The 12,957-nt window shown below is 33.8% G+C and overlaps 1 protein-coding gene across 1 annotated transcript in view; it reads right to left on the reverse strand.

Annotated features, from left to right (window-relative positions):
- Positions 1-5,883: 5,883 nt before the first annotated feature.
- MGAT4D (MGAT4 family member D) overlaps positions 5,884-12,957 on the reverse strand; it is a 26,301-nt gene continuing 19,227 nt past the window's right edge. Inside the window, exons 7-10 of the mRNA XM_015600703.2 lie at positions 11,806-11,881; positions 10,702-10,816; positions 8,123-8,253; positions 5,884-6,265 (exon numbers count right to left, since the gene is read on the reverse strand). Coding sequence (XP_015456189.1) covers positions 6,146-6,265; positions 8,123-8,253; positions 10,702-10,816; positions 11,806-11,881 — 442 coding nt within the window. The 3' untranslated portion in view covers positions 5,884-6,145. The remainder of the gene's footprint in view (positions 6,266-8,122; positions 8,254-10,701; positions 10,817-11,805; positions 11,882-12,957) is intronic.

Genomic DNA, 12,957 nt, shown 5'->3' on the forward strand with positions numbered 1-12,957 from the left:
CTGCTCGGAGGGGTCAACAGCCGCGGAGGGAAGGGCGCCACCGTAGCCGCCACCGCCTCGGCCCGCCGTGAGCGAGGACCCGGCTCCGGGGTTGCGCGGGAGGACTTCCTCGTTCTAGTCCCACGATCTCCCTCCCGCCGGGCGCCTGCCGGCTCTGCAAGCAGCGGGGTTCTGCCTCCTATTGCATGTTTAATTGGGTCTTGAACTCTATGTAAATCACGTTTCTGAACAGCGTCCAGTTAGTGCCCCAGGCTTTTCCTAGAGTTCTGCCAGTGTTGAGAGGTCATTGTGGTCAGCAGGGAGGTTTTCTGTTTCACATGGGTGTGTGTAATATAGATATATGAACTGCTAACCTGATAAACACATTATATATGTTTCTTTCCAAAATACTATTAATAAGAATTGCTAACACCTACTGTGCTTACTGTACTAAGGGTTTTACATTCATTGTTTCATTTAACCGTCACAACAAACCAGGTGAAGAAACTGAAGATAATTACTTGCCAGAGCCTTTGACTAGTAAGTGTGGAAATGCTAGGTTCCACATCCAGGCCTCTTTCAGAACCTGTAGTTTTAACCAACACAATAAAAAATGCAGCATAAATGTACTACTGAATCACAAGCTTTTGCCTTGTAGTTATTGAATCATGCAGCGTTTGCTACTTATATTTTATAGCAAATCTTGGCTTCGAATTTGGTATATCACGATTCGATTTTATTGGAATAAAATATGTGACTTGTGATATGTATGTTAAAGAGTCTCCGATTAAAAAGATTGATGGCAATCCATGCACAACGTGAAATGATTGGCTAGTGATCAAGATCACTGAACATTTTTCATTCTGCATCAGTAATAAGGCCACCATGTCTACACTTTTGATGCTGTCACCAACTGAAATATGTTTTTTTGTTTAAAAAAAGTTCTTTGAGGTACTTTGTAATAATATTATCCCTTTAATTTCTTTTTCAATCTTTTCAACTTTTATTATTCCACATAATTCTATGCCTGATTACAAATACACTGACTTGCTGGAAAGGATTTCCGAAGGATCCATTCAAAGTTTGCAATGAAGAAGCTGAAAACTGAAAATTCTTGCCTGTTGCTGACCTTAGTGCAAATGCTTCTAGTGTTTCCCCATTAAATTAGAACCATCTTTAGGACTGAGGCATGTACATTTTATCTATGATTGCCAGATTTAGCAAATTAAAAAACAGGCCACCCAATGAGATTCTAATCTCATATAAAATAATTTTTAGTATATTTTTCATATGTGTATCACTCATGTGTATGATTTCATATGTGTATCACTCATTTTATCTGCGTTTTAAGAAAGAAAATGAACCAGCAAAACAATCCATCAGCTCTTATAAACCTCTTCATAGTTCATTGCCTTCGACTGGCTATTAAGATCAACACAGGATCTAAAAATGTATGCCAAGGTAATTAAGGAAAAAATCATATGATGATGGTTTCCATGAGAAAATGCTTTCAAGTCTACTAGTTTGTTCATTGTTTTCTCCTTTTCTATATAATTATATATTTTCATTATTACAATTTCAGAAAGATGCCTTTAGAAAGCTCAGTCATCTGAGGTTCCAAGGTAGTACAGAGCTTCTTGTTATGGTTATTAGCTTCATATTTTCTGAAATAAAACTAATAAATCTGTAACATCTAAAATTGAAATATTAATAAATAAGGATGTAATAAGGATGTAATTATTTTCAAGACAATTTCTTGACAATATTCTTCCCTCACTCTGTCCTTTTGACACCACCTTATCCTATTAAATAGAGGAGATAACTTTATATTGGCAAAAGATATTCTTAAGATGTCTGAGACAATGTCAGTTTTAATATTGTCGTGGTGTTAAGATCATTGAAAGTGGAATTCCATCACTGGGATACCTGCTGTATTGTTGGGTTTTCATAACAGTCAACAAACTGTTGTAGATAAGAACAAATATTTTTAAACATTCATTGTATTTGATTTTTATAATTTAAGGTATAAATACATAGAGAAAAGATTTAGGGTAACAACATAAAAACAATAATCTTTTAATAATATATGAATGAAAATTAGAGACCTAAATATGAAATGAAGACTGGAGAAATTATAAGATTATATGGGTACTACATTTTACATGAAATTAGTTTTGAATTTTTTGTTAGTCAAAGGGAAAGAACAAAAACACGATGAGCCAAAGAATCATGACAATTCTTTGGCAAAGAATATCTTTCCCTGACTCCAAATTCTAGGAGAAAATTGTAACATGGATCTTTACATAAAAGAGATGAATAAAACTTTAAAGAACAGTTCAGGAGAAAATGCAAACATTCCATATTTCGTTCTTTAATAAAAGTCAAGGGCATAAACTTACATAGTTCAGTTAAAGCATTTTGATGGGAAGCATCCTTCTACTCCCTCTCCCCTTCACCTCCAACTAGACTTGTCAGATTTAGCAACAACAAAACAAATGGGTTATATATACCCCCAAATCATTATTGAACTGTGATTAAAAGTTAATTGGGTGTCCTTTATTTTATGGAAACCTTACCTCCAACACATCAAAATACTCTGCCCTCTGCCCACTGCACTGCATACGGTGAAAGGAAAATGACTTTTCATGTAAGATGAAGCATGAGTAAAAACACACTATTCTCTTACTTATTAGCTAATGGAATTGTATTATATTTTATTTGAGTTTTCAGAAATAATTAATACTAAAATATTTTAGTTTTGAAAAGAAATTTTGTTATTTATTATAGATGTAGAATATGAAAATGATAAAGAACATTTAGATTGAAAGAATAGGCAAAATTTTTAAATTCTAGGAACTAAGAAAATTTATCACTATGACAAAGTTTTGTTTTATTATTTTCGAGCTACAAGCTCGATGAATAGAGATAAGCAAAAAATTTTTCTCCTTAAAAAACTATATCTTACACTAAAAAAAGAAGTTTCATGAGAAGTGTAATCTATAATTTAACTGGCTAAGGAACAAATTTTACATGGAGGTTTTATAAAAAGACTTAAAGGGATGAATATCAAGGAAAACACAGCAACAAAGGTGTCGCTATGCTGGTCGTGGTTAAAGGAAAGAGGATGATATTAATCTGTCCAGGGTCATGTATGTAACTCTTATTTTAAATCTTAATAAAATTTAAAAAATTTTAATAAATCCTAATAAAATTTAAAAATTTTAAAATTGAAATGAAATATCCAAACTCTTGGTTCAAGGTGGTAGATGGCTAGACCTTACTGAAATGACAGTAAATGAATAATAATAATAATAATAATAATAATAATAATAATGTGTTAACTCTAAACAATGTAAAGAATTGTGGAGGGGGGGCTCTCAGGCTAGGAGACATTTCATCAAATTTGTCAGCGGTATAAATCTAATGGAAGAAAGGGGACTGACAGTGGAGATGTGACGCAGACACATGGGACGGGGGGCTACAACAAAGATGGCAGGTTTGATGGAGGATGGGAGCTACACCGGGGATAACCCTGGAAAATGAAATAAGAGTCTGCGTTAGGGGCACCCACAACCCACACCGGAGCAGCCAGGCCTGTACGGCCCAGACGATGCTCACATACACAGTCGTCTCTAAGGAAAGCCGAAGGAGCCATCTGGACCTAACTAGAGCACGCCAGTGCCCAGAACAAAGCTCTTTCTATTCTGGCATGTTGGTGCCCCTTCTCTCAAACCACTACGGGAAACAAACACAAAACACAAAACAATCGCAACCTAACCACTCATATACTCTAAAACATAGTTTACAAATCAAGAAAATGCTGCCAGGTACCAAAACCTCCCAGGAAGCCTCCCTCTTTCCTTACATTTTTATAAAGAAATATGAGGATAAGTGCAGTGTAGGGGACAGGGAAGAGGAAGAGAACTTACCGAAATTGCCACCACTCAAAACTGACCAATATTATATTTTGAATAAGCTCATTAAGATTCAACAGACAACCATGAATTGCTAAATATTTAGAAAGCATGTAACATGACAGAGAAAGATAAAAATAAAGAAGCAGACACTTAAGAAAATGAAAGGACAAGCCATAGCTGAGACTTGTGGTCAGACTATAAACAGGAATATTTCAATTCAAAATTTAAAAGGCAAACAACCCAATTTTTTAAATGGGCAAATATTTAAATAGATATTTCACAAATAGCTCTATTTAATAAAAATATTTTTCATTAGTATACTTATATCCACATGTATATGTGTATATAATAAGTATATGAAAAGGTGTTCAACATCATTGGTCATTAAAGAAATGCAAATTAAAATCCTAAGGCAATATCAGGATCTGCCTTTTCTAGAATTTCATACAAACAGAATCATGCAGTATGTAGTCTTTTTCATCTGGCTTTTTTCATTTAGTACAATGTGTCAGAGGTTCAACCATATTGTTGTATCTATTTATAAGAATGAGGCTTCAAAATAAGATCTATTGTCTCCGAATCCATTGTACATCTACATCGACAGTACATGATAAAAAGGGAAAAGGAAATACTGATTGGTTTTTCTAAAACAATATTAGAGAGTGTATCAGAAAGTTATATGCATAAAACTAAAAAATACACATAAGGATATAAAATAATATAACATTAACCAATATCTGATAATTTTCTATATATTTATATCCATTTCTATACTTCGTATTTTACTATTGTAGGCTTAACTTTTAAAAAACATTATATAACCTCTTATCCACTATGAAGAAGGTTGAGAAACAGTCTAATCCTTGTTATACCATTTTTTTCCAAAGAATGATTCTGATCATTTTTCAAGAAGGTGTTAGAATTATGCAACTCCTAACAATAGATATGCTGTTAGAAATTTAAAAGATAATTTAAATATAATCACATTCAACATATCATTAGATTGTTACTTATTTCTATTTTATGTGGTATGGAGGAAAAAAAGAAAAAAGCTAAGTATATAACATCAAAATATGAGTGATTAGATGTACATTCTACTCAATCTGTTGTGAATTTATAAAGGTAAGGTTAAAATATCTAATCTGGACAAAAAAAGTAATGGAAGAAAAGAATCCCATTCTAATGGCACCAACAAATAGAATGGTATGGACCAATTTTTGCATCATTGGTGGCCATATTTCATGTATTTTGATGGTGTTACTTTTTCATAAAGGTTTGTAGCAGCAAAGTTTTCATTATTCCATACATTTCTTTGTCTTGTTTAAGAAACGCTTTTCATCTTGGATTCCACCTTGCCTGACAGCTAACTAACATTTACCGAGTTCACACTATGTTCCAAGCACTGGTCCAGAGAGTGCCGTACGATAAATACACAGAGACAGAGAAGAAAAGGCGGGAAGCGGGCAGGTCGTAAATAGCGGATGAAGCGATGGGAGGATGCAGAAGTTCATTTCTCTCACGTCAACTGACAAAAGATTAATCATTTGCTTCGTTGTGTGAAGAAACAAAGAACGGTGAAGATGTCAATAGTATTTCAAAGGTGGGAGAAATCCTAAGGATCATCTAATTTAAACTCCTCGTTTTCTAGCTGAAGCAGCTCAGAGGGAAGGTAGGGCTTGCCCAATATCACGTACGTCGGTCGCCAAAACTAAAAACCAGGTGTTTGACTCTGATCTCTTTGCTTCTTCTATCCCACTGACATGTTAAGTCGATTATAAATAATGTTGTTTCTGAAAATGATGGGAAATTTGAGAATGACTGAAAACCAAACAATACTGAATTTTTGTTCATCTAGTAAATAGTGGTCCGAAATAAGAATGAAAATACACTTGAATTCAATAATAGAGGCATTTTATTTTTGAAACATTCTTGTGTAAATTTGAATATTAGGTAAATTAATAAAATAATACAATCTATTATGATTTTCTAAACACCTTTTTGGTCTTATTATTTGAATCACACAACTGGGAATAGTAAGGCAGAGAAGTTTATGTAGGCTGGATTTTTGTAACCATGACAGGTAACTTGGGTCTTGGAAAGATGATTGGTTTTCATGACATAGTTCTGGCATAAGATGAATTGTGTTTAAACAACCATATTTTCCAGTCTCTCCCATGTCTAATCACTCCTTTTCTAAATAATATAAGTTCATGAAACATTGCTTATTACTCAAGTTATATTTCAAAACCTTACTTTGTAATACTGTTCTGTTCTGTTATAGGGAATGATGACCACGGTTCACCCACATGCTGAAAAAGAGAAGGTTTATATTGAATGCGAATTTGCTTGTTCCGCTCTGTACATTTCTCCTGGGGAAAAAGTAAGAGAAATAACGATCTTTGGTTAAAACCTAAATACTCCTTTTTATTGCATTTACTGATGGCAAAACTTTTTACGATGTTAGTTTTTGCCAGAATTCTAGATTAATATTTTAAAATTTAAACAAAACATTTCATTCTTAGTTTTTTCTTCTTAAGAATAATAGAACAAAGGAGTCGAGATACAAAAGGGCTTTTGTTAAGGCATGTATTTTCATGAACTCTGTCTCAAAAAATCTGGCTACTATTGTACCAGCTACAGCCGTCCCCCGCATCTGCACCAGCTAAGGTCCAAGACCCCCCATGGATGCTTGAAACCGTGGATAGTACTGAATCCCATATATACTGTACTATGTTTTTTCTATACATACATACCTGTGATAAAATTTATTTTATAAAGTAGGTGCAGTAAGAGAGTAACAATAACTAATAATAAAATAGAACAATTACGACAATACACTGTAATAAAAGTTATGTGAATGTGGCATTATTGAGTAAAATAAGGATTACTTGAACACAAGCACTATGGTGTCATGACAGTTGATCTGGTAACTGAGAGGGCTACTAAGTACTAATGGGTGGGTAGGGTACACAGCGTTGAGACGCTGGTCAAAGGGATGAGTTACGTCCTGGGCGGGGTGAAGCTCATGAAATCAGCATGAGATTTCATCACACTACTCAGAAGGGCACGTAATTGAAAACTTTTAAATTGTTTATTTTTGGAATTTTCTATTTAATATTTTCAGACTGCAGTTGACCTCAGATAACTGAAACTGTGGAAATTGAAACCACGGATGAGGGGGTCTACTGTATAATGTTCCTCTCCTTTCTCTTTATTCCAATAATATAAATGAAATTTTTAGTGTTTTCCTATCTATCCATTTCTCTCACATTATTCTTTCTCTCTCCATATTCATTAATTCCTATATTGAACTACACTCTCCTCAATTTCTTCTTATATAGTAAAAAGCATGTGCTTAAAACAAAGAGCCAATATTATAATTAATGGAAAAAGATTTGCATAATCTCTTTAAAAATAAATATAAGATGACCTGTGACACCACTCCTATTAAAAACAAATATTTGAAATTATTATGATCGCCATCTGAAAATTATTTTATATACTGTATTCACAGATAACTCATTAAAATACACCTCAAATTTTTACACATAACTTTTAAAATAGCAGACTTATTTAAATGCATTTCTACTCAGTACTGACACACAGACTAACCTATTTCTCCTTTTAGTTCTGTCATCTTTGCCTCATATATTTTGAGGCTCCGTGGTTAGATGCATGCACTTTTAAAATTGTTATATCATTTTGGTGATTTGACTCTCTTATCAGTGTATACTATCTTTCTTGATCCCTATCAATTTTTTTTTTTTTTTTGCTCTGAAGTCTACTTTGATATTAATGTAAGTACTACAGATTTCCTTGATTAGTGTCTGCATGGTACCTCTTTACCCATCTTTTACATTTAAACTTTCAATAGTATTATATTTGAACTGAGTATAAAGAGCAAGTAATTGCAGAGTGTTTTTTAATCCATTTTGATGAACTGTCTCTTAATTTGTGTATTTTGGCCAGCAATGATGTAAATATTGACATGTTTGGATTTATGTCTACCATTTTGGTTTTTTCTGTTTGTTCACTGCTTTTTGTCCCTTTGTTTTCACTTTTGGTCTCTGATTACTTCATTTAGTAGGTTTCAGTATCAGTAAAAATTTAGGATGTGAGGAGTTAAAAAATTGATACACATCAATTTGGTAAACAATTTTTAGGTAATCACATCAGATAGTATTTTCCTAAAATATCTGGTATTTACAAAGTAAAGAAATACTCACAAGAGTTTCTTCTGGGCTACACTTCTTTACCCGAAAAATGTCCCCCAAAAGCAAGTCTATTGGTTTATCTTTGTAGAACATTAAAAAAAAACGTACGAAGTCAGTTAAGTCCTCAGATTTAAATAGCTTTCCTGTGGAGAAAAAGTGAACAAGTCCAAATAACTCTTGAGCATTTATATTATATACCATAACATAAACCTTACATGTAGTTAGTTGTTCATGTCATTAGCATGAGAAAAGAATAAAAAATTATTAAAAATGAAATATATCCTATTCTTTGGAAATAAACTTCAAGGTGTTAACAAAGTTAGAGGATAATAAAGCAAAATAATATATCTGCTTAAGTATTATGGATTAGCACTTTGAGGGGGAAGCGAGAAGCAGGTTTAAAATAGTGAATACGCTCAGGTAATCAATGTTAATGACTAATAAGAAAATTATCTAAATCAAGTGAAAGATATGTAAATAAAATGGAAAGTATAAGAGCTATAATTTTTTACATAACTTTCCAGAAACTGTGATTTGTAACCTGAATTTTGTATAACTTTATCAATTTACCACATTTTTTATTTTGGGTACTGAACTTTAATTAAAATACAGTATTATTTCAACATTTGAGCATTATTTTTATAAGAATTTTATTTTCTTCTATATTTATGACTCTTAAAGATTTGTTTTTTTTTAAAGTACAGTTTCACCACATTAACTGCTTTTTTCTATGATGTTGCATCTTTAATTTTAAAATGAAGGTATAAGACTCAGGTAAATGTTCCCTTTAAATAGTGTAAAACACATCTAACCATTTAATAAACATGACAGCAGGATGTAAGCATATTTTATTTTTTCACTAGCACTTAAGTCTAAACGGGTCACTTGGTCACATGTGTAGTTGCATTTGGTACCCATTTATAAGCAAATGATTTAATTACAGAAATAGTTGGCTTAATATTTATGTTTTCCTTGTCTGCTGTCAGCATAATATAAAATTCTGTTTTAAAATCTCATATTTTGGTAAATATCGAATAGCAGAACTTTTATTATGCTCGTTGTGCTCTCATGGTGATCAGAATGTGAATATCCTCTTATTTTTCTCATACCTGACTTTGCGGAGAAAGATAAAAAGAATTTAAAATTCTCAAAGTAATAGATCAACCATATTATTTCCTCTCCAAGCTTCTCATCAGGTATTACTGTTATCTCTAATTTTTCTTCTTATTTTAACCAAAGCTGAGCAAAAAACCTTCAGGGCCTTAAAATTGGGATTGCATACCACTTTATAAAAAGTTTGGGAAAGAAAGTGGTCAAGTAAGTATATAAAGAATAGATGGTTTTTACTAGCAACCAGAGAAATGCTTTACACTCCTCCGAATGGCAAAGAAAGATATTAATAGATAAAAACAAATGTTATCAGGTATGTGGGGAAACAGGAACTCACGTGCACTGCTTATGGGAGTCTAAACTGTGCGGCCAATCTGCAAAGCTATCTGCCAGTACTTAGACATCCAGCTATACTTGCCCTCATTTGATCCCGCTCCAGGGGACATTATGCCACTTCATTTCTTTGTGGTGGCACAGAGTTGCAAGCCATCGAGGTCCACCACTTCAGGAACAGATGACTCAAATGGATTATTATGTAGCACTTACACAGCAGTAAGAAACAGTGAACTAACTCAGCATAAATCGACATACTGACAGTTTTAAAATCTAGTTTTGAGGACAAAAATTTAAGCAACAGGAATAGGCTTACTGTATCACCAATTATGTAAATTTTAAATAGGTATGAATGTGATAAGTACCAATATTTTACCTGGATATACTTATATTTATGTGTATATTTTAAACATATTAGAGTGAAAACCTGTGGAGGGGGTGGTAGGAAGTGGGAGTCGGGATGGGGCATAAAAGTAAAGAATAAAATAAGAGAGGCTCCTGCACGAAACAAGGAGGACGTGAACTGTGAAAAAAATATGGTAATTCGACTTGCTGCCTTGAGAGTCAAAAAAAAAGGAAAAAAGATGTTAGGAAGGGAGGGAAGAATGGCAAGAAGGAAAAGGAACGTCTGTAGAAGAATTTTAAAAAAAGATATCTCATCATGAGCACAGTTTAGAAACTTTTCTGCCGTGGGTGTAATTCATATATTTTTCGTACTTTGTTATAGTATATCAGTTTTGGAATACTGGAAATTGCAGGAACTTCAGAGTTAACATTTCATTTTCTACTCCTGATTTTCTTTGAGTTTCAGTATTTTTCTATGTAAAATAGAGAGAAGTACATCTTAATCACTGAGCTAACGTGTGCCAGACTCAGGGCAAGCATTTTGCAAGAAGGTAGCTATCTTATGTTTTAATAACAGATGTCTATATATGTCGACCTGCTTATTTCTGTTGTCTGTCCAGAAAGAAAATTTGGTTTAAAAATATATTTTCTGTAATTCAGATCTTTGCATCTGATTTTACTACAAAAGTAATAAAAAGTATTTTTATAGAAATCATGCCATTCCTTTTCATTTAGCAACTTAAGAACTTTTAAGGTTACCGTATGCTAAAAACTTGACCCCACAAAATAAATCCATTGCTTACCTACGAATCCAAGAATTGAAAACTCAATATAAAACCAATTATTTGAACTGATATTATGTATAAAATCTGTAATTTTTGTAAAATACATATTTTTAGCTATGACATCATCTTCTAGCTGGAAAAAACAACAACAACAAAAAAGCATTAGTACCTTTACGCTTCCAATGAATAAGTTATATTAGCTTGACAATTGAAAATACTTTAAGTAGACTACACTGAAAATGTTTTTATGGGGTAATAATTTCATTTTTAGTTCAATGTGCTGAGGGTATTTACTGTTAGTAAATTTTCCTTTTCTGATTCTAAGACCAGAGATCATTTCTTCCCTAAATACTAATACATAACATTCCATCTAGATCCTCTTTGCAAGAGTCAGCATATCTGAATCCATTTTCGTCCTCGCAAATACTTCAGTTTCTAGTTTAAGACTGATGAGCTTTAATGCTGAGATGACAGGTGCCACGTTCTATCAGCAAATACCGTGGTTGGCAAAGAGATGATGGAGGGAACTGGCACATTCATTCTCAAATAGCTGGTTCCAATGACGGTGCCAGGAAGCCCAAATAGTTCTCCATGAGAGAGAGGGGAGAAGGGGAACCAGGACTTTCTTTTTTAATTTACTGTGTAATGCATAATCGATAGACTAAGAGGGTCCCCGAAAGGTTTTGGAAGAATGTGGGAGTCCCCAGGCACAAAATAGAATCGTGTTGCTTTAAACTGGGAGGAGTACACCGTAGTAAATGCTCTAGTCATGTCTGCTGAATCTAATAGTACACGTAGTAAATGCTCAAGTCACGTCTGCTGAATCTAATAATCTTGCGGGCAGAGAAGTGTAAGCAGTACAATTTCTATTTTTCACTAACTTGAGAAATTCCTTTTAGTTGGCTTCAGGTAACTGTAATTTCTTCTGTTAACAGTGACCCCGGCAAGAAGACAAATAGATAATCAATTTTAACCTTCCTATTGACATTCTAATAGAATGAGTATTTTCTATTTTCTGAGTATAAAGTAAGGTGGAGGAATATAGTGAGGAAAGAAGGAATCGAAGGAGAGAGGGGCAACATACAACTTCCACTTTAAATTATATTTCTATCAAGGTCGTACCTGTAAATAATACATAGCCTTGGGTTGGGCATACAGCATCAAAAAACAAAAATCCAATACTTGTTTGATTTGCCAACTAAAGATAAGTAATAAAATCTGTTAATATTTGTCATTATTATTTAATTTTTATTTATAAGCACATCAGTAATTAAAAACATAAACTATTTTTATACTTTGTGAGCATAGAGTACTATCTACATTAAGTAAAATTGAAGATGTTATCCTAAAGTTATACTCAAAAATTTTCCATCTTTATTCGGTGGACAGTGTCTGCCATTGCTAAACTAAGATAATCATAATCAATTTATTTTATATTTGGGTTAAATTTTGATCTATATAATATGGTTAATATTCTCTCTTAGGTCTTATTCAAATTAAAGTGTAAATAAACTTTATTCTAATTTAATACTAAGCTGAATACTAGGCCAGGTCCTGAAGATATAAAGAGCAATTCACTTCGCAGTCCTTGCCCTTCTGGGTCCCCGTAATGTAGCATGAAAGGTAGAAAAATAATAAAATTAGAACATGTAGATCAGTGCTATATAAAGATATTGTCGGAGATGACTTACAGTGAGACGGGGAGGGTGCAGGAGGCGGCGGCTGGGAGTTCAGTGCAGAGGAAGAGGACTCTGTGGGCCCGAACCGTGTGGGAGGGCAGCCGCCTCCGACTGGACAGAGAGAGCTGATGGCAAAGAAGCTGATCGTGGGGGAGACCAGCACCAGCCAACCAAGAAGGATGGCAGAGACCAGATCATGGAAGATCTCTGATGACCTGCAGGAAACTTTGGATTTGATCCCCCATGAAAGGATTCTTCTGCCTACAGTGTGGAGAATGAACTGGAGGAGAGACGAGGCTAGGCTACAGTCAGGGAAAGCAAATAGATCTGCAACGGCCTGAACTAAGTCCCAGGCAGAGAAATAGGGACGATGTGGACAAAAATTGAAAAAGAGAAATGATGATCGAGATATAAAGGGCAGAAGGAAAAACAAGGATCTAAAAGGACTCCTGGCATCGACTCTAACAATTGTGTATAATGTGGGACATTAATTCAAAGTAAAACGAAACCCTTAAAAGATTTCCAGATTCCAACACACTATTTATTATTTTAAAACAAAACTGAGTTAACAAGTTTCCTGGGATAAGACGCTCTT

The sequence above is a fragment of the Pteropus alecto genome, unplaced genomic scaffold (assembly GCF_000325575.1).
Source record: "Pteropus alecto unplaced genomic scaffold, ASM32557v1 scaffold50, whole genome shotgun sequence".
Taxonomy (NCBI): Eukaryota; Metazoa; Chordata; class Mammalia; order Chiroptera; family Pteropodidae; genus Pteropus; species Pteropus alecto.